The sequence below is a fragment of the Dermochelys coriacea genome, chromosome 24, assembly GCF_009764565.3.
Source record: "Dermochelys coriacea isolate rDerCor1 chromosome 24, rDerCor1.pri.v4, whole genome shotgun sequence".
NCBI lineage: Eukaryota > Metazoa > Chordata > Testudines > Dermochelyidae > Dermochelys > Dermochelys coriacea.
In genome coordinates, this window is record NC_050091.1 from 802372 (window position 1) to 822077 (window position 19706).

The 19706-nt window shown below is 58.5% G+C and overlaps 3 protein-coding genes across 3 annotated transcripts; all 3 read right to left on the reverse strand.

The window, feature by feature from the left end:
• Positions 1–1322: 1322 nt before the first annotated feature.
• On the reverse strand, positions 1323–2839 carry LOC122457345. The gene is made up of 2 exons (XM_043501844.1): positions 1907–2839; positions 1323–1433 (listed from the first exon to the last, which is right to left on the reverse strand). The coding sequence occupies exons 1-2, from the start codon at positions 2655–2657 to the stop codon at positions 1348–1350; spliced, it is 837 nt and encodes a 278-aa protein (XP_043357779.1). The 5' UTR covers positions 2658–2839; the 3' UTR covers positions 1323–1347.
• Positions 2840–2958: 119 nt separating this feature from the next.
• FLAD1 (flavin adenine dinucleotide synthetase 1) lies at positions 2959–15490 on the reverse strand. Its single transcript, XM_038383196.2, has 8 exons — positions 15426–15490; positions 14581–14805; positions 13260–14019; positions 12305–12452; positions 5600–5698; positions 4714–4903; positions 3725–3798; positions 2959–3361 (listed from the first exon to the last, which is right to left on the reverse strand). Exons 2-8 carry the CDS (start codon positions 14737–14739, stop codon positions 3226–3228), a joined length of 1566 nt encoding a protein of 521 aa, XP_038239124.1. The 5' UTR covers positions 14740–14805; positions 15426–15490; the 3' UTR covers positions 2959–3225.
• Positions 15491–16957: 1467 nt separating this feature from the next.
• Positions 16958–19158, reverse strand: CKS1B (CDC28 protein kinase regulatory subunit 1B). The gene is given in 4 exon segments (XM_038383204.2): positions 16958–17576; positions 18597–18724; positions 19086–19104; positions 19107–19158. Coding segments are annotated over 4 exon segments (237 nt in total). The 5' UTR covers positions 19144–19158; the 3' UTR covers positions 16958–17523.
• Positions 19159–19706: the final 548 nt, after the last annotated feature.

Genomic DNA, 19706 nt, shown 5'->3' on the forward strand with positions numbered 1-19706 from the left:
GTAAACGGGCCCTTATCCCACTCTCAGCCGGGCTTCCTGCTCCCAACTTCCCACTGAGATAAGGCCGCTGTGCTGGCGCCAGCCACTCAGCTTTGCTCCGGGCCCAGGCCCCGCGGAGCCTCTGCACAGTGGGCCCGCCGGTGCCGGGACAGTGCCAGGGGGCAGCCCTTCTCCCGGGCGGGCGGCATGGCGCAGCGAGGGGCTCTGGGGATACACATGCCCCACCCCCAGCCTTCCCTCTGGGCTCCCCCAGTCACCTGCACAGTCATGCCCAGGCTGGCAGGGGGAGGCTGTGGTTGGGATGCCCCGGGCCAGGGAGGTCCTGCAGGGCCTGGTGCATGCCAAGCTGCTGGTCAGTGGCCGGTCGGTCTGTGACCTTTGCTGGAGCTCCAGCCAGTCTGGCCCGCTGGGTGCATTCCCGCCTCTGCAGCTTCCCCCTGGCTCTGGGGGGCAGGAGACAGGAAACGGCCTGGAGTGGAGACAGGCCGAGAAAGCAACTCTCTAAACAAGGAACTGAGTCACAGCCAGATAAACGGAGGGGAGGGGAGGGCTGGCAGCAGGGGCTAGTGGTGAGAGCAGGGGGGCTGGGAGCCAGGACTCCTGGGACCTTGAGACAAAGGTGGTACAGCACGGTGCTGCCCGAGCCCTCCCAGGGGAACCTTGTGCTGCGGGAGGCAGTGGTGGGTTCTGATGCCCCTCATGTCATTGTGCTCAGCTGTGGTACCCTGGGCTGGCACAAGAACCCCGGCATCCTGGCTGCAGACCATCTGCTCCCAGGGAGCCTTGCACCAGAGCTGGGCTGCTTCGGCACTTCCTGCCCAAACCACTAGGCAGCACTGCCTGGTGCTTAGCCCCAGGGGCCCATTCCCTGCCCAGCGCCGGGGCTCCATGGCCGAGGGGGGACAGATGCTCCCGCTGGGGGTCGAGCCAGGTCCTGGCCCAGGGCATTTGGCCCCTGTGAGCTGTGCAGAGCCCCCCGTCCCAGGGCACAGCCCCCCGGGGCCATTCCTCGTTTCCTTGCCCATGCCAGCTTCACTCTGAGTGGCGTCCCAGTGTGCTGGGCAAGGGACCCCTGCCTGCCCAAGCGGGGGCTGGCTGGGGGAGGGGGCTGGGCCCATGCTGATAATGTCCCAAGCACAGGAAGGAAAAGTTGGATAAACAGCAGGAGCTTTGCAGGAAACTCGGCCCAGAGACTTGGCCGCTGTGGGCCCTGCCCCCCGCCCCACACAGCCCCGACCAGCTCCCAGGCCCGGCCGGGGTAGATGTTTGGAAGGTTCATAGGGCCTGGCGTCAGGGCAGCTGAAGCAGGCGGATGGAGCACTCGGGGAAGTCGTGCATTGCCCAGGTTTATTGGGGAGCGCTGAGCAGGGGGCCAGGCACCCACCATCGAGTCCCCTTCCCGTCCCGTCGGGGCTGGAGAGCCAGGATTCCAGCTAGAGGGGAGAAAACAAAGCCAGTAGCCGCGGCTCGGAGGCAGCCTGGAGCCCACAGACGTGGGGGGAAAGAGCTGCCCGTCCCCGCAGGTGTGATAGCACCTCCCACTGCCCTGGGGATCCTGCTGAGCAGAGGGTGCCAGGAGGGGGAGCCAGGCTGGGGCACGCTGGCATTTGGGAAGGAAGGAAGGTGTCCTTGGAGCCCCACTCTGATGGCTCTGAACTGCGTGGTCCTGGGGTGGCCATGCCAGCCCGACCCATTCACCTGTTGGCCGTTGCTAGCCGCAGACAGGGGCACTGGGGGAGCCACTTGTGGATTTGCCTGCTGGGGGTAGACACACCCCGGCCTGGCTGGTGGCACCCGCTGGATCTGGATCCCTGGGAAGGGGCTCGGATCCCGGCCCCACACTCTGAGCAGCGCTGGGCTGACTAGGCAGGGGGCAGTGTCAAGGCTGGGGGACCTTTGTACCCACCTCCTACAGGCTCAGAGCATCCCAAAGCGTCCCTCCGGTGGGAGCTCGGTCTGCTCCAGGCTCCCAGCAGCATGGGGTGAGGCGAGCACAGAGTGCAGCCAGTGGGTCTAGCCCTGTGGAGGGGCTGGGGGGCTGGGAAGAAAAGCACGCGACAGCACAGCACACGAGGGGGCGGGGGGCTAGTCCAGCAGGTCCTTGATGCACCAGCAGCATAGCGGAACATAGGCGCACTCCCGCAGGACGTCCAGCAGCCAGTAGCTGAGATTCTGCCCCACGGGGCCCTTGGGGAGGGGCCCCGGCCGCACCATGCCCTGAACCGCCCGTCGCAGGGGGTAAGGTGCCAGCCGCGCCAGGGGGTAGCGGGCCAGGGACCGGGACTGCCAGGCCAAGCGTCTGCCCAGGAGATGCATCGTGCGGAGATGAGCCGCCTCTGGGCCCTGCGGCGGGCAGGGGGGAGCCGCGTGACCCAGCCCAGCCCCTTGTGCAAAGGCTGGAAGCTACTGGATTCTTTGCAGCTCAAAGGGCTGCATGAATACGGCCCCGGGCAGGGTGGGGGAGGGGCTGCTGCCTGCGCCAGGCTTGGGCATTTGGCTGCCCGAGCAGGTCTGCTTGCTCCCGCCCCCAAGGGGCCTGGCCTCCAACCAGACTGAACCTGATGGAAAAGGGGGGCAGCCTCCCTAGGAGACCTCCCCTTGGACAGGGCATGGGGCCCCAGCCCCTGGTACCCAGGTGGCACCAGTGAGATGGGCATGGGACTCCAGGCCTGGCGCTCACCCAGGGAGAGTGCGGATGGGGAAACATGGTGCCAGGGGCAGACGTTGCCAGTGACCAAGCAGCACTGGCGGGGCTCTAGCTGTGGTCAGCCTTGGCTGGGGGGCTCCCTGCCAGTGGTCCCAGGGAGGGGTCAGATTCTCTGCAAATCCAATCTCCCAGAATCTTCTGCCCTCCTCAGGCCAAGCTGCCATGTACCCCCACTGACCCACACCCTGGAGGTGATGCTCTGAACCCACAGGGAGCCGGCGCTGGCAGGAGATGCAGGAGAGGCAGAAGGCTGAGGTGAGCAGGTTTATTCATAGGGCCCCTGGGCCCTCCCTCCGCATGCCCCAGTCAGCAGTGCCCAGCCGGCGGAGGGCACACGGCTGGCATGAGGTGCATCCCACGCCCTGCTCCAGGTGGATGGGAGGCAGTGCCCGTGGCGGAGGAGGTGGCAGAGCCGCGGGTGGGTGTCCCGACGACAGTGCCCGGGGGAGCAGCCCGCGCTCAGTCCAGTTCACTGCCGAGTGGGGGGTTCTTGTGGCCGAGGCCCGCCTGGCAGGACCTCACTGGCGCGAGGTGCGCTCCTCCTCCTCGTTCTCCAGCAGGTAGGCCGGCCGGTAGCTCTCCTGGCCGAGGGCGTTGGTGTAGCGCAGTGTCGGGTTCTTCTGTGTGTTGCTCATGCTCCCCAGGGAGGTGTAGCTGCAACAGGGGGAGGGAGGCTGTGAGCAGGGTGGGGGCACAATGGGTCCTAGATGCCAGGTGCTGCCCAGTGCCTCCTTCTGTGCTTCTCTGCACAATCCTGGATGGGGCGAGTCTGGCCAGGCATCTGGCCCCGTGCATCACGCCGCCCCATCCTGCCACCTCCTTAGCTCCCTTCCCACACTGCTCAGCCCTCACTCTGCCCTCCAGAGCCTGGGCAGCACCCGACTGACACTGACCCCCAGCTGCCCACCCCCAGCGCCATGGAGCCCAGCCCAGCTGGTCCTGCTGGACAAAGGCTCAGGGAGCAGTGGCGGGGTTGGGGGAGGGGAGGCACAGCGCCCCCCCGAGCCAGGCTCTTACCCTTTGTCATACAGGATGCAGTAGGGGACAAAGAGCGCCCGCAGGAACTGCCAGATGTCCCGGTACGTCCAGTCCTGCAGGCAGAACAGAGAGGTCACTACAGCAGCCACACAGAACCCTCGGCACATGACTCCTGGCTCCCTCCCCCAGTTTGAGGCCGGCTGGCTGTGAGCCCAGTGGGCACGGGGTGGGGAGAGGGCTGTGTGGGGCTCAGCCAGTCCCTGCTCCACGTCATCCCTTCCCCAAAGGCATCAGGACTGTCACTGTCCCCCCAGTGCCTTCCCTCTCGGACACACCGACCGTCCCCTCAGCATGGCCAGCTGGGGCTGGGGGGAAGGGTGAAACAACAGGGAACTGCAAAGCAGGTCAGGGAGCTGTGGGGCGCGGACCCGGGCGCACGGCAGGGCGAGGAGCCGTGGGGCGCGGACCCGGGCGCACAGGAGGGCGGGGAGCCGTGGGGCGCGGACCCGGGCGCACAGGAGGGCGGGGAGCCGTGGGGCGCGGACCCGGGCGCACAGGAGGGCGGGGAGCCGTGGGGCGCGGACCCGGGCGCACAGGAGGGCGGGGAGCTGTGGGGCGCAGATCTGGGCACACAGGAGGGCAGGGAGCCGTGGGCACGGACCTGGGCACACAGCAGCTTTAACCCCTAGCCCAGGTTTCTTGGGGCTCGTCCGGAGAACCAGCTCGGGACTGGATCACTGCTGGGAAGGGTCTGAGACAACCCACAGGGGTTAGAGTCTGAGCAGGAGCGGAAGCAGTGCTGCCCAGGGGAGGCAGGATGGATGCTGTGGGGAGGGGAGAGGTGGGGTCAGAGGAAGTGCCGGACAGGAGAGGGGCGCCAAGGTGTCATCCCTTAGACCTGATTCCCAGCCCCCCTGCTCTAACCCACTAGAGCCAACTGCCCTCTCAGAGCTCAGATAGAACCCAGGAGTCCTGCTCCCTGCCCTGTGCTCTCCCCCACTAGTAGCGGCCCGAGTGCCATGACGCACCAGCAGGGGGTTCACCCGCATATACTCGGGCCAGCCGGGGTCGGTCATACACATGGGCGTCAGAGTACGGGAATAGGGATCGGTCCTCCTCGTCCCCATCAGCACAGCCTGCAGCTGGGGGTGCTGGGCCTTCAGGTCTGCTAGTGCCTGCTGGATGTGGCCCTGCACTGTGCAGAGGTGGAGGTTGTACCTGGGACGCAGAAAGAGCAGCAGGGGAGACAACATTCAAGGGTGGGAAAACCCCGTGGGGATGTCAAGGCCCCCATCCCAATGAACTGGCTGGTTCATGAGAACGTATGAAACATATGGGTCTGAGCAATGGGCCCTCTAGCCCAGTGTTCTGTCTTTTGACAGCGGCCGGTGCCTGATGCTTCACAGGGAATGAACAGAACAGGGCAAGTATCCAGTGATCCATCCCCTGTCATCCAGTCCCAGCTTCTAGCAGTCAGAGGTTTAAGGACACCCAGATCATGGGGGATTCCCAATATTCCCTTCGCCTTTCTGACGGCTGCTAAACACTGCGTAGATTCTTCAGAGGACAGTGACTCCAAGATCTCTCTCTTGAGCGCTAACAGCTAATTTAGACCCCATCATTGTATATGTATAGTTGGGATGATGTTTTCCAACATGCATTACTTTGCATTTATCACCATGGAATTTCATATGCCATTTTGTTACCATGTTATCCAGTTGTGTGACATCCCTTGTAACTCGTTTGACTTAATCGCCAGTAATTTAGAATCGTCTGCAAACTTGGCTACCTCACCGTTTACCCCCTTTTTCCAGATCATTTATGAATATGTTGACCAGCACTGGTCCCAGTACAGAGCTGTTCAACTGCAGGGAAGTGGGGAGCTACCTGGAAATACAGCCCCCCCCCCCTTACCTCTGGGTGGTGGCCTGAATGAACTGCTCCATCTCGGGGAAGGGGGACACGATGCGAATATAGAGCACCTGCAGCTTCTCCTCCCGCTGTGGGAATCGCCTGGAGAGAGAGACATCTGTCACCATGACACACCATCCCCAGCAGCCTGTCCTGGCCTGGGCAGGGCCACGCAGCGAGTCAGTGACAGAGCTGGGACCAGAACCCAGGAGTCCGGGGAATTATACCCCAGTCAGACCAACTTCAATCCCTGGACAGATCCTGGAATATGCTATTAAACTATCAAGTTGTGAGCACCCAGAGGAGATCAGGGCGATACGGAACAGCCAGCATGGATTTGTCAGTCATACCAAACCAGCTCAATTTCCCTCTCTGACAGGGTTACTGGCCCAGGGGATGGGGGAAGCAGGTCATGTGAGAGATCTTGAGTTTAGTGAGGCTTTTGACACAGTCCCATATGACATTCTCACAAGCAAGCCAGGGTCTAGATGAAATTACTATAAGGTGGGTGCACAGCTGGCTCCAAGGCCATCTTCAGACAGTAATTAGCAGTGGCTCACTGTCAGAGTAGGAGGGCGTATCTAGCGGGGTCCTGCGGGGTCGGGCCTGGGTCTGGTACAACTCAGTATTTTCACTGTTGACTGGGATAATGGAGTGGAGCACACGCTTACAAAATACGTGGATGGCACAAAGCTGGGAGGGATGGCAAACACTTGGGAGGACGGGATTACAGTTCAAAATGACCTTGACAAAACTGGAGAATGAATCTGAAATCAACACAATGAAATTAAGAAAAAGACAAGTGCAAAACTGTGATGAAGCGGGACTGTTCTTAATGTTTCCTCTGAATAGTGTGGGGATGCCTGTTTCCCCTATGCAGTTCTTAAGTATCTAGGTGGTGGGATAAGGGTGTATGATCGTTGCAGAGCCCTAGAGGGTAGGTGTGTGCAGGGGTCTGGACATAGAGAATAGCCGACACCCTGTTTTCTGGCAGCTGATGGCCTGGCCTTTCCCCCCTGCAAGGCGAGAGCTAAAGGGTTGGAGAACAAAGGAATCAGGTGCCCTCCTGGCCCAGGAAAGGGACAAAGCCCAGAGGAGGAGGGGCTGGAGGGGGAGGCAGTTTGGGGCTAGCTGGGGAAGAGGAGTGAAGTGCAGACGTGGTTGTCTAGCTCACTGTCCCCCAAAATGGACCCAGCTGAGGGGTCCTGTTCTCTGCACCTACAAGCTCTGGTTTAGACCATGTTCCTGTTGTCTAATAAACCTTCTGTTTTACTGGCTGGCTGAGAGTCCCGTCTGACTGCGGAGTTGAGGGGCAGGACCCTCTGGCTTCCCCAGGACCCCACCTGGGCGGACTTGCTGTGGGAAACGCACGGAGGGGCAGAGGATGCTGAATGCTCCGAGGTCAGACCCAGGAAGGGGGAAGCCGGGTGAGCTGTGTGTCCTGAAGACAGGCTGCTCCCACAGAGGAGACTTCCTCAGAGTCCAACTGGCTTCGTAGGGAGCAGTTCCAGAGCATCACCCAGGGACTCCGTGACAACTGGTGGCAGAAGTGGGATGTATTACATTCCATGGATGGCACTTCCCACAGTAAGTGACTGGGGAGCAGTAAAATGAAGGGGGATTGACGAGGACCAGGCGTGCTGAAGGCTCAGAGAGGAGCGGTTTCGGGGGGCGGTTAACCCCTGGGAGTGTGTGACCAGCAAGGACTGTGCAGTAATGGGGTCCCCCTCGGGACTGCGGTGAGCAGTCTCGGGGCGGAGGAGCCTGCGGCTTGGCCCTGGGAGAGAGAAGGACTTTTGCAGTAACAGGGTTCCCCTGGGGATTGCAGCGAGCGGTCCTAGGGGCGGAGGAGTCTGCAGCTCGACCCTGGCAAAGAGGTGGTGACCTCGAGAAGGGCTGGCACACTAGGGGCTCTCCCTGGAAACTGTGGGAAGCTGAGAGCACACAGGCCTGTGAGTCCACAACAACTTGGGAAAAGCGGGAGTGATGGCCTGTCACCATCTCCTTAAGAAGGACATTATAACCCTGTGCAGAAAGAGAGGGTTGTGCATTGGAAAGTTCACCAAAGCACAATTAATCGTGCAGCTGGAGGAGGATGATCGCCCTAAGGAACAGATTCCTGACCCCAAATGGGGCTATAGTAGGATCTGGGAGCAGCTGGAGCAGTAGCCAGGCATCCCCAAGACTCCTGTCCCCAACCAGACGAGGGTCTTCACGATCGGGTTCCCCATCGGGAGATCGGAGACGGATGGGATTGGAGCTGAGTCCGAGAGAGCAAGAGGACTGTGAGAGACAGCGAGAGTCCAAGAAAGAGCTGCAGGAGACGCAGCAGCATGAACTGGCGATGGTGGAGCGGAGAGGCATAGGGGACCTCCCAGGGGTGAGCCGTGATAGACCCCGGGGTGCCAGTTCCGCAGGGAACCTCGATACTAAATTGCTGCCCCTGGTTGGGGGGAGGGAGGATGTGGATGCCCACCTCACTGCCTTTGAACAGGCTGGCGATTTGAACCGGGGGGACCCAGAGGAACAGCTCCGGTGTCTAGCTCCCTTGCTGGGTCCCAAGGCCATAGACTCCCCAGATGGGTGGGGAGCTGGACAGGCTCCCACTCCTGGTCCCAGTCTATATGTCTGTGTGGAGTTTCCTGGGGTCAGGCCCCTTGGACCCCCAGTGGGAGCGGAAGGTGATGGCCAATGGGGAGACATTCCTGGGGTGGCGAGATCCTGGGACAGAGAGAACTGTTGTCAGGCTCCGGGTGGCGCAGCCTCAGAGGCTGAGGGGCTGGGTGAGGATCCCAGGGATGAAGCCCCTCATCCTGCCTATGGCCCAGATCCCTGTGCAGACACAGGAGGGGTGGGGCTGGCTGGTCGTTGGGGATCTCCAGAATATCAGCTGTGAGACCCTGTTGGGGGGTGACTGTGTCTCTTTGGGACAGGATCCAGGCCCTGCTCCTGTAACAGCCAAGGGTTTGAAATTGAATCCAGGGAACCAATCGGCGGAGAGGGAAATAGTCAGTGAAAATGCAGATGACCTGGCTGGCAGCGGGGAGGAGCTGCTAGGCTCAGGATACCTGCCTGCCTGTAACCAGACCCCTGGGCTGAGTGGGAGAGAGAGATGCTCCCTACCCCTTGCACACCGGAGAGGGGGCTCACGCTGGCTCTGATGCAGTGAGGAAAGCAGCGAGCTCGCTGCCTATCCCCACTGGGACAGCAAGGGCAGCGCTGAGCACAGTGGGAGCTGAGACCCCAGCTGAGTGCGGGGAGACACAGGCAGGGCAGGGGATCTGTTGGGAGTGGCAAGGTGCTTGGTAAGGAAAGTCTGGATGAGCCTAGGCAGCCTTGTGAGCTGATGGCTGTGTCTAGTCAGCAGGGTGAGAAGACGAGGAGAGCGGCAGATGAGTGTCCCTGGACCTTACCTGTTAGCTGGGTGGAGAATTGTGACAGTGAAGGAAAAGTGCCTGTGTCTGTCAGGGGTATTGACTGGCCTATGGAGGGAGCTACCCCGGTCTCCAAGCAGTTGTCTGTGAACAGCCCTGTGTGCTGGGACCAGGGGAATGATCCCGAGCTGTGTGTCTGGGAAAGGAGAAAGTGTGTCCTTTGTCTTCTTTTTTGTCTGTGGAGCAGGCAGAAGGGGCCTTTCAGCCTGGGATGGTTGAGAATAGTGCAGCTGTCTCAGAGTTGGTTCTGGATTCAGCTAAAGCCCAAAAAGAAAAGGAGTACTTGTGGCACCTTAGAGACTAGCAAATTTATTTGAGCATAAGCTTTCGTGAGCTACAGCACACTGTATCCAATGAAGTGAGCTGTAGCTCACGAAAGCTTATGCTCAAATAAATTTGTTAGTCTCTAAGGTGCCACAAGTACTCCTTTTCTTTTTGCGAATACAGACTAACACGGCTGCTACTCTGAAACCTGTCATTAGCTAAAGCCCAGGAAGGGAATGGTCCTAAGTTTGTGTCTGCTAGGGAAACTGGCCCTGTAACTAGGTCGCATTCAGTTAGTGTCTATGTAAAATCCCAGAGACCAGATAATTCTGGTGCTTGTATTTTGCCTGTTGCTAGTGTGTAGCTGGGAAAGGGTGTAGCAACTCTGTCTAATCAGGGTGAGATCCTAGCCAGGGCACAAGGAGAGCAGAAAGGTGATTTGACTGTGTTACCTTCTGAGGGTGTGGAAACCTGTAACAAGAAGGAAAAGATTCCTGAACTTGTGTGTGGCAAAGGGAAGGCGAATGCTTCTAACCTTTTATTTGGGAAGTCTGTGAATTTGCCTGAAAGGGGATTGTGTAGGAATCCGCCTGATGGGCTAGAGGTGATTCTGGATGTAAGTGAGACCCAGAAAGAGTCTGTTGTTGCTCAGGAAAGTGTTTCTCTAGAGCAAGCCCTAGGTAAAGAGGGTAAGGGCAGAATTTCTGTGAAGGGTGAATTGTTGCATAGAAAAGCCCCTGGGGAAAGGAATCCTTGTGGTAATCTTTGCAAGCAGTTTACTGCAACTGAAGGGTGTGAAAGTGATTTAATCAAGAAAGTTTCAGTTCCTAACAGCCAGAAATTTTCTGCTGTGACAGAAACCACTGAGTTTCCTGTTGAAGGATCCAGTGTGGATAGCTTTGAGAAGGTCTCAGATGGAGTGAAAACTGTTAAGAAAGTTAAACCGTCCTATAACCAAGTGGCTGTGTTTGGCCAGCTAGTTGGGGAGACAAGGTTGTTGAGAAAGGGATGTCTCCATGCTAGTTCTCTAAGTGAACAGTCTGTGGCCCAGGTCAAGATGGGGGCTCTTAACCAAGAGAGCCTGAATCGCAGGCCTCCAGACTGGAGCGCTGGGAGAAGACCCCAACTCAGTTTGACCCCCGGAGGTTTTGGGGTGGCAAAAGGGCACGGCCCGCATAAACCTTCCCATATGCGACATGCGAGTGCTATCGACCACCCCCAACCTAAGGAAGGGCGAGACACTGGAAGGGCCTGGTGTAATTCCCACCAAGGAACGGGAGAGATGCTGGGGCATCCATGGGAATGTTGGTGGCTTCGAACTTCCCCAGGTCACCTGCTAAAGTGACCCCACTCAGTTCGGCCTCAAAGGGGGGGGAGATGTGACGAAGCGGGACTGTTCTTAATGTTTCCTCTGAATAGTGTGGGGGTGCCTCAGTTTCCCCTAGGCAGTTCTAAAGTATCTAGGGGGTGGGATAAGGGTGTATGATCATTGCAGAGCCCCAGAGGGCAGGTGTGTGCAGGGGTCTGGACACAGAGAATGGCCGACACCCTGTTTCCTGGCAACTGATGGCCTGGGCCCTTCCCCCCTGCAAGGTGAGAGCTAAAGGGGTTGGAGAACAAAGGAAGCCAGTGACCTCCTGGCCCGGGAAAGGGACAAAGCCCAGAGGAGGAGGGGCTGGAGGGGGTGGCAGTTTGGGGCTCTAGCTGGGGAAGAGGAGTGAAGTGCAGACAGGGTTGTCTGGCTCACTGCCCCCCAAAATGGACCCAGCTGAGGGGTCCTGTTCTCTGTACCTACAAGCTCTGGTTTAGACCATGTTCCTGTCATCCAATAAACCTTCTGTTTTACTGGCTGGCTGAGAGTCACGTCTGACTGTGGAGTTGTGGGGCAGGACCTTCTGGCTTCCCCAGGACCCCGCATGGGTGGACTCGCTGTGGGAAGCGCATGGAGGGGCAGAGGATGCTGAATGCTCCGAGGTCAGACCCAGGAAGGGGGAAGCCGGGTGAGCTGGGTGTCCTAAAGACAGTCTGCTCATAGAGAGGAGACTTCCCCAGAGTCCGACTGGCTTCGTAGGGAGCAGTTCCAGAGCATCGCCCGGGGACTCCGTGACAAAAGCACGACAGGCAGAAAGGGAAAACCAAAAGCACAGCTACAAACGGGGACTAACTGGGGGGGTGGGGTCGCACGGCTGGAAAGGGTCTGGGGCTTACAGTGGACCACAACCTGAATAGGAGTCAACAAATGATGCAGCTGCTAAAAAATCCACTATCTTTCTAGGGCATGTTCCTGGGGGTGTCATGTGTAAGACAGAGGAGGTAAGTGTCACCCTCTGCTCAGCACTGCTGAGGCCCCAGCTGTCCTGTGTCCAGTTCTGGGTACTGCACTTTAAGGAAGATGGGGACAAACTGGAGGGTTCAGAGGAGAGTCACAAAACTGATTGCAGGTTTAGAAAACCTGACCTGGGAGGAAAGGCTCAAAAACGGGGCACATTCCGTCTTGAAAAAAGACGACTGAGGGGGCCTGAGAACAGCCTGCAAATCTGCAAAGGTGGCTCTAAAGATGGGGATCAATTGTACTGCACTCCACTGGAGGCAGGACAAGCAGTGACGGGTGAATCTGCAGCAGGGGAGATTCAGGAAACTCTTTCTGACTCATAGACAAGTGACACTCTGGAGAGGGAGGCAGTGGACTCTCTACCACAGCAGAAGTTTCAGAAAGTTGGACAAACCCATCAGGGATGGTCTAGCTTGACTTGGCCCTGCCTCAGCGCAGGGGGCTGGACTTGATGACTTTGCGGGGTCCCTTCCTGCCCCACATTTCTGTGACTCTCCCCAATAGCTGCCCTTCCTCTCCCCTCCCAGAGCTGGGAATAGAACCCAGGAGTCCTGACTCCCACCCCTAGACGTCACTTCCTCCTTTGTGTGCTATGCCCAGGCCAGCCAGCCCATTGGGGGTGGCTCTGCTGCAGGCCGGGCCCTGCTCTGCAAACGGGGTAGGGGAAGCAGCGGGTACCTCTGCATGGCGGCGTGGAACAGGTGCAGCAGGGCCGTGCAGTCCTTGCCCCCGTTGAAACCCACGCAGATCTGGGCCAGGCTGAACCGATCCAAGGCCTCTTCGATGGTCCGGAGCGCTGCTGCCACCTTCTGGCCCAGGGCGGAACCTGCCACAGAGGAGAGGGGTCAGCGAGGAACCAGGGGGTGGGCTCTCGATGGGGAATTGGGCTCGGAGCCTCCTGCCCCCCTTCCCCCACCCCGGCTCCACCTGCTGCATGGAGTCTCGCTCAGGGATGAGGCAGGCTCAGCAGCCAGCAGGGTAGGTCCGAACCTCTCAAAGCCTGGGGCTGCCCCATCTTGGAGATTGCTGGTTACACTCCTGGCCAGGGAGCTGCGAGCACTCCCCTGCTCCCCATCACCTTTAAGACCCACCAACTGTCCTCCAGCACTATGTGAAAAGGGACCCTCTCTCCATAGGGCCCCAGGAAGCCTGGCTTTGGGGGTGGGGGGTCTGAACGGGGTTAGCAAAACCATCCTTGAGATCCATCCCCATGTGCCCGTGTAACACAGCCGTGCCGGGAGGAAGAGGCCGACCCCAAGACCCACACAGCGCTGACAGGTGACCCTGCCCAGCTGTCGACTCTGGGGACATTTCACTAACGCAGCTCTGCTGCCACGAGCCCTCGCAGATGCATTTATACTGGCAGAACCGTGACGGTGCGGGGAACTGGCACAATCTATGCCACCCTAAGCAGATTTCTGCCAATGCTGCTATGCCGGGAGGGCACGGCTGGTCTCCGTAGACTGGCGTTGACGAGGCCTGCCCGATCCCCAAGGACACGGAGGCTCCAAAGACCTTCTCCACCATCATTAGCAGTACATTACAGCTGTGCCTACAAGCCCCGCCCATCATGCCAGGCGTTGCACGGACACAGAGAGAGACAGTCCCTGTCCAAAGAGCTCACAGGCCATACCAGACTCAGCCAGAGCATACACATCCGTGGTTGCCCGTGCCACAGGGTCTGTCACCAGGGGCACAATCAGCGCAGGGGGCAGGTTCTGCATCAGGAAGCTGTAGGCCTCCTCCAGGTGCTGCTCAGACTCTGAGTCTAGGGTCAGCCTCACACGGTAGTAGTTGTTGACCCAGTCAGGGTAGGAACCCAGGTGTGTGTGGCGCCCGAAGCGGACGTTGGCCTGGTTGAGCACGGGTGCCAGAAACGTTTCGTCGGCGCTGACATACATCTCCCGGGAGTGGAAGCGGGTCTGCTCGTTGAGGAAGAGGTGGCCGAGCCCCTCCAGCGCCCGCTCCAGCAGCGCCGGGATGCCTGGGAAGATGTAGACGTTGCGCACACTGACAAGGGGGTATTTCAAGGTATCGCCCGTCCTCTTGTCCATGCCATAATTGAGCAGCGAGGACTCAGGGACGTGCGCCAGCTTCATCTCGGGGCAACACGCGTCCGTCTTGCCAAAGAACCTGTGCACCAGGGCGACCAGCTCTGGGTGGGGGCAAACCTGCTCTCCGAAGGCTTTGGCCACCGCCTCAAAGGTCACATCATCATGGGTGGGGCCTATGCCCCCCGATGTCAGCACATAGGTGAACTTGGCCGCGAAGGAGGAGATCTCTGTAGCGATGGTATCGACGTCATCGGGGACCACAGAGATTCTGGCAACTTTCACCCCCAGCGATCGCAGCTTCTGGCACATGAAGAAGGAGTTTGTGTCTTGGGTGAATCCCTATAGGCAAAAATTTTGTGAGATACCTCCCAGCCAGCAAAGGGGCGGTGCATCACAACTGGCCACATGCTGCAGAACTAGGAGATGCCTCTGGGGGTGGGGTTGGGAGCCAGGACTCCTGGGTTCCATCCCTGCCTCTGGGAGGGAGTGGGGACTAGTGGTTAATGCCTGGGACTTTTCAGACCCTCAGGGGGAAGGTGCTGTCATTGAACATTGTCCAGGCCGTGCACTTCGACCTCCTCACAATGGGGATGTCCTAGCTAGGCCCCTGAATAAAACTCGACAGGGACTCTTGGGTGAGTTCCACTAGCTTAAGGCCAAATGGGGGCCCCTCCATCCTGCCAAGTAGCCCCCGGTCAGCCCGCAGCATGAGGCGCTACCAAGGTGAGCATGGGTGATGCAATCTGGCCAAGCGTGGGGGAAGACAAAGTTCATGGCCAGCCTCAGAAATTGGTGTCCCAGTCTCTGCCTATATGGAGCCTGACCCCAAATGGTGCGACACGGGCGTGGCGCAGAGGACGGAGCAGCTAGGGAGCGCACAGTACAGCGGCAGTACCTTACCTTCAGGATCTCATCTCCAATGATGATGATCCCGGCTGTCACGGCATCATGGCCATTCTGCGCAGGGAGGGTGCTGCTCTGTGCAGCCATGGTTTGGAAAGTCCTGCTCTCCCGTCCCACCCGCCCAAAGCTCCTGCAGATCCTGAGGGCCCACTGCATGGACACCTGTAGTCGGGTCCCCCCAGCTCTAGAGATGACACCCAGGCATCTCTAGGACAACGGCACCTGCAACCAAACATCAGAGCGCTCACAAGGATGCTAAGGCGGCATAAATGTGAATGCCTGAGAGAGCAGAGAAATGACCCAAAGGGAGAGACGGGGTATGAGAGCTGGAAACAGGGTCAGACTATGAGTGGGGGCACAGTTAGGAAAAGAACTCAGGAGTCCTGGCTCTCAGCCCCTAACCACTAAATCCCATTATCCTCCAAAAGCCAGAGAGAGAATTCAGGAGTCCTGGCTCCCAGCCCCCCCCGCTTTAACGACTAGACACCACTCCCTCCCAGACCCAGGGAGAGAACCCAGGAGTCCGGGCTCCCAGTCCCGCTGCTCTGACCCACCAGGCCCCACTGCCCTCCCAGAGCCGGAGAGAGAACCCAGGAGTCCGGGCTCCCAGCCCCCTCCTCTGACCCACCAGGCCCCCCACCCCTCCCAGAGCCGGGCAGAGAACCCAGGAGTCCGGGCTCCCAGCCCCCTCTGCTCTGACCCCCCAGCCCCCCACCCCTCCCAGAGCCGGGCAGAGAAGCCAGGAGTCGGGGCTCCCAGCGCCCCCTGCCCTGACCCCCCAGCCCCCACTCCCCTCCCAGAGAGGGGAGGAGAGAACCCAGGAGTCCGGCCACCCCCCCCACCTTCCGTCCCACCCGTTGGCAGCCAGCGCCGCCAGTCCCCGCCCCGCCCCCAGCCCACAGCGAGTGAAGCCCCGCCTCAGTCCTCTCTCCTTTCATTGGATAGTCGGGATGCCAGTCAGTAGACAGGAAGACTCTAAATGCGAGCTGATTGGCCAGTCTTGACCCGAGCGAAAGAGAAGTACGTCGGAGCCGGAAGATCCTGCCTTCTCCGGGCAAGGGCTGAACCATTGCAGCCTGTGGAGGGAGACCTCCAGCAATGGCACTCCTAGCAGCTGATTGGCTGCATCGTCCCGTGGGCGGGGCACAGACCGGCGTGCCCCGGGGACCCTTCCCGGGCGCCCCCTGGGATCCCGGCACGCTGCAGGGATGGGCTCCGCTGTCCCCCCACACCCCACGAGGCCCTACCTAGGCACCTTTCCCTGGGACCTCTGGTGCTGGGACCCGGGCTTGCTGCCTAGCCCGTGGGTTGCTACGCATGTGCCCTTCCCAGCGAGTTTCACGGTACTGGGATTGTGGCATGCTGCAGGAATTAGGCTTGCTACCCTTCCCTCCCTACACCACGGGGCCCTACCCATGGGCACCAGAGTGCAGCTGGCTCTGGCAGACTGTTTCAGACACAGTTAGAGCCAGGGGCATGGTTCCTGCCCATGCCACTTTACACTAACTAGCTCCTTGCTTCACTGCTCAGTCATGCTGCACTAAAAAAAAAAAAGAAAGAAAAAAAGCTACCAGTAAGGGGACCAACGAGGATTCAGAGGCCTGCAGCTACCCCCCGTCAAGTGCTTGACCGGTTTCTCTATGAGCTAAGCAGAGGAGCTAAACATCATCAAGTGCTGATACAGACTCCAAAAAGGACATAGGTAATCTCCCCACCAGGAAAACCAGCTTTAGCATCTAGACAGACAGTGGGATGTCTTCTAAACCAGTGGTTTTCAAGACTTTTGTACTGGTGACCCCTTGCACATAGCAAGCCTCCAAGTGCAACCCCCCTTTTAAATATATATAAAGTGTTCTTAATTTATCACCCTTATAAATGCCAGAGGCAAGTGGGCTTTGGGGTGGAGGCTGACAGCTTGTGACCCCTTCAGGGGTTCTCAGGCCCCTTTTCTAAACCTTGAATGCTGAAGACCTAACCCTACTTAAACTCTCTACTGTGATTATTGCCTTGATGGACTGAAAGTTCATGTTAGGGCTTCAAGGCTAATTTTGCAGACAAAGGGCAGGGGTGGGTTTTAGAGAAATGCTGGGTACTTAGAGTGAGGTAATAAGCCTTTTAAAGAGTTAAATAGTCTCATCTCTTTTAGGAAAGATTTTCTGAGAGCAAATGAGATTAAGGCATATTACCAGAATCCTGCAAAGTTATTTCTCTCTACACATCTGTGGAGAATTAACACTTGAAAACTAATGAAATGAAACAAAACAAAGACATGTTAGCAACACCCACGGGGGGAAGATATCCAGTGTTAGAAAACAAAAAGGTGACAGAGGATTGTTTCAGATGAATGAGAGGAAACCCATGTATGTTAAAAAAAAAAAACCAACTTCCTCTTTATTGAAGGAGTTCAACCACAGATTTTGAACAGACTTTCTAGAACTTTAAAAATTATTCAAAAATACAGATTCAAAAATACATATCAAAACAGTGTTAAAGCAGATGCCAAGGAAGTGGATACAGTGTCCACCTCGAATAAAGTCCAACACACCCCCTGGAGTAAAAGGTACAAGCAGCGACTATCACGTGCCAAACAATGTTAAAATATTTATGCTTCAACTGTTGAAGTCTAGATTTTTGCAGTTAAAAATCTCTCTGCTCAAGTAGAACTCAGGAGAGCATTGACACTCAGTAGGTAAGAATCTTTGGGTTCTATACAACAGGATATTTCTTATGTAAAGGCCAGACTCTAGTTTTGAGTTAAGTCATTTTCTACCAGCCACTATTGTCATGATGATTGGATTTGCTTGAAGTTAATCGCCAGGAGTTTTAATGTATTGAAACATTTGTCAGATATTTTAAAACAGGAGACAAAACCTCCAAAGGTGCATGTATCTAAGAGAAGACAGAGAGGGAGGTTCTATACACAGGTCAGATGTAACAGGTTCATTTTTCTGGCTTCTTTGGCAGCGGCCGTCGGAACAGCAGTATGTGAGGCTCTGAGAGGAGATGGAGAGCAGGGCATTAGGACAATCTGCAGGTTAAAATGCATACGCGTTCTGTTCACTTATTCCCTAGTCCCCAGTGTTTGGAGAGGGAATAAAACCATAGACCAGGAGCCCTGTAAATTGACACCGACAATCTAATCCAATTTGCCAGAAGCCCCTTTGGCCAGGTGTGTCATTATATAGTCATGTTATAGATTACGTCTCCCCCAGGAGCAAGCCAACAGCCCCAGAGTTCAAATGTGCTCAAGCTTGCAGACTGAGAGGGATCCCAGTTGATTGATGACAACAGTTTTCCCTGTTGAATATCCCATATTGCTACAAAAGATCACTTCTACAATACATCCGATGAAGTGAGCTATAGCTCACGAAAGCTTATGCTCAAATAAATGTGTTAGTCTCTAAGTACTCCTTTTCTTTTTGTGAATACAGACTAACACGGCTGCTACTTGGAAACCTACAATACCCTGTCCCTCAGCACCTCACTTGGCATACTGAACACTCAGCTTCAGTTCTTTCCCCGAGGCCACTTGGGTGACAAGTTGACCATAAACAGCAGCCCCACTAGCATGCAGCAGGGATTACCCTAGGAAGGAACTACAATAGCAGGAGTCTCTAAATTCTGATTTTGATGTGGGTGCTGTCTCTTTCTGCAAAGCTCATCACCATTAGTAACAGAAGGCTCGGCCTGTGCTGTAGACTCTAATGTTGCAGGTAATTGGGATGTTCCTGTTGTTGAGTCAGTAAACCAGCTGGGGGCCAAATTCCACCCCCCTTAGTTACACTTAACTCCTACTGAAGTCATTATGATTACACATGCGAATGCAGCACGAAACCTGCCCCGTATACGGTACCCAATACGATTTTGGCTTCCCGCCATCCCCAAGTGTGCCAAAACCCCCAAGCCCAGCATCCCGAAGTCTCAGCCCTAGTGCTAACTGGAATGGCTGAACCGCGATCCCAGCCTAGCAAAGCAGCCCAGAGGCCGGGCGACCTGAATCCCGGCCCACTGACCTGGTTCATGGATCATGTAATGGACCCAGCCTTGGCTCTGCTGAACTCCCAAGTTCCTCCATTCGGACTCGGACATCAGGTGCGTTTTCGGGACCAGTTTGGCGATGTCCTTGGGGAGCATCACGTGCCTGCGAGCAGGAGGAAGACGGCGGGCGGTGACGCGGGCAGTCCCGGTTACCGGCAGCCGGGCCGGGGCCCGTTCGCCCCCCGCGGCCGGAGCGGGCCCGCCTGGGCCCTGGGTAACGACACGGGGGGCGGCCCCCAGCAGCGGATCTTTGGGACAGACACGCCCCCGGGCCCGCACTCCCCCCGCGCCCCAGCGGGGCTAGGCCCGAGCCCGGCCTCGAGTCTCTCGGGCGGGGCCCCCCGGGCCGGGCTCCGCAGGGCCCCAGGGCAGAGCCGCCAGACAGGGGCCCGGCGGGGGGGGGAGGGGGGGTGGAGCCCACCAGGTGCCCCTCCCCCCCGGCCGCGCGCCCCGCCCCCTCTCACCGGTACTCGAACTCCTCGTGTCGTACTTGTCCGAGTAGTAGATCTGTTTGTGCGCCATGCCCCGCGGTCCGCCCCCTTCCCGGCAGCCCCTGCGCGCTCCGGGCCGTCGCGACGCCCTCCCCGTCGGCCGCAACCGCCGCTTTCAAAACGCTGCCGCCCCCCGCGCCCATTGGCCCAGCCGGAGGAGGCGGGGAGAACGCCTCTCACGTGATCGCCCGAGAGGCGATTGACTGAGTCCAGCAGGGGGCGTGTCCCCGGCCGGATCCCTAGCGCTCTCATTGGCCAAGCCGAGAGAAGGGGCGCGCGCGTTCGCCCAGGCGCTCCGTGGGCGGGGTGAAAGGGGGCGTGCGTTCCTATTGGCTCGTCTCCGGCGGCCGGCGCGTGTCGTCGGATCGGAGCGCTCCCCGTCACGTGACGGGGCCCGCTGAGGCCGAGCTGGGGCCGGCAGGGCCGGAAGTGAGTGGCTGAGGGAGGGTCCGGGCAGAAGTTTGTGCTGGAGCCGCGGCCGCCGGCAGCCGAGCGAGCCCGGAGGTTCCATGGTGCCCCGGTGAGACCCGCTGCGGCCCCGCCCCGATCCCGTCCCGGATCCCCCGGGCCCGATCCCGTCCCGGATCCCCCGGG

Coding starts and splice junctions, on each gene's coding strand:
- LOC122457345 (XM_043501844.1), bottom strand. CDS start 2,657: ATGCCCATCTCACTGGTGCCACCTGGGTACCAGGGGCTGGGGCCCCAT. Junction 1,434..1,906: donor ATGCTCTGAGCCTGTAGGAG/GTGGGTACAAAG, acceptor TCTCCCCTCTAG/CTGGAATCCTGGCTCTCCAG.
- FLAD1 (XM_038383196.2), bottom strand. CDS start 14,739: ATGCAGTGGGCCCTCAGGATCTGCAGGAGCTTTGGGCGGGTGGGACGG. Junction 5,699..12,304: donor TTCCACGCCGCCATGCAGAG/GTACCCGCTGCT, acceptor CTCTCTCTCCAG/GCGATTCCCACAGCGGGAGG. Junction 3,362..3,724: donor TGCATCCTGTATGACAAAGG/GTAAGAGCCTGG, acceptor CCCCTGTTGCAG/CTACACCTCCCTGGGGAGCA.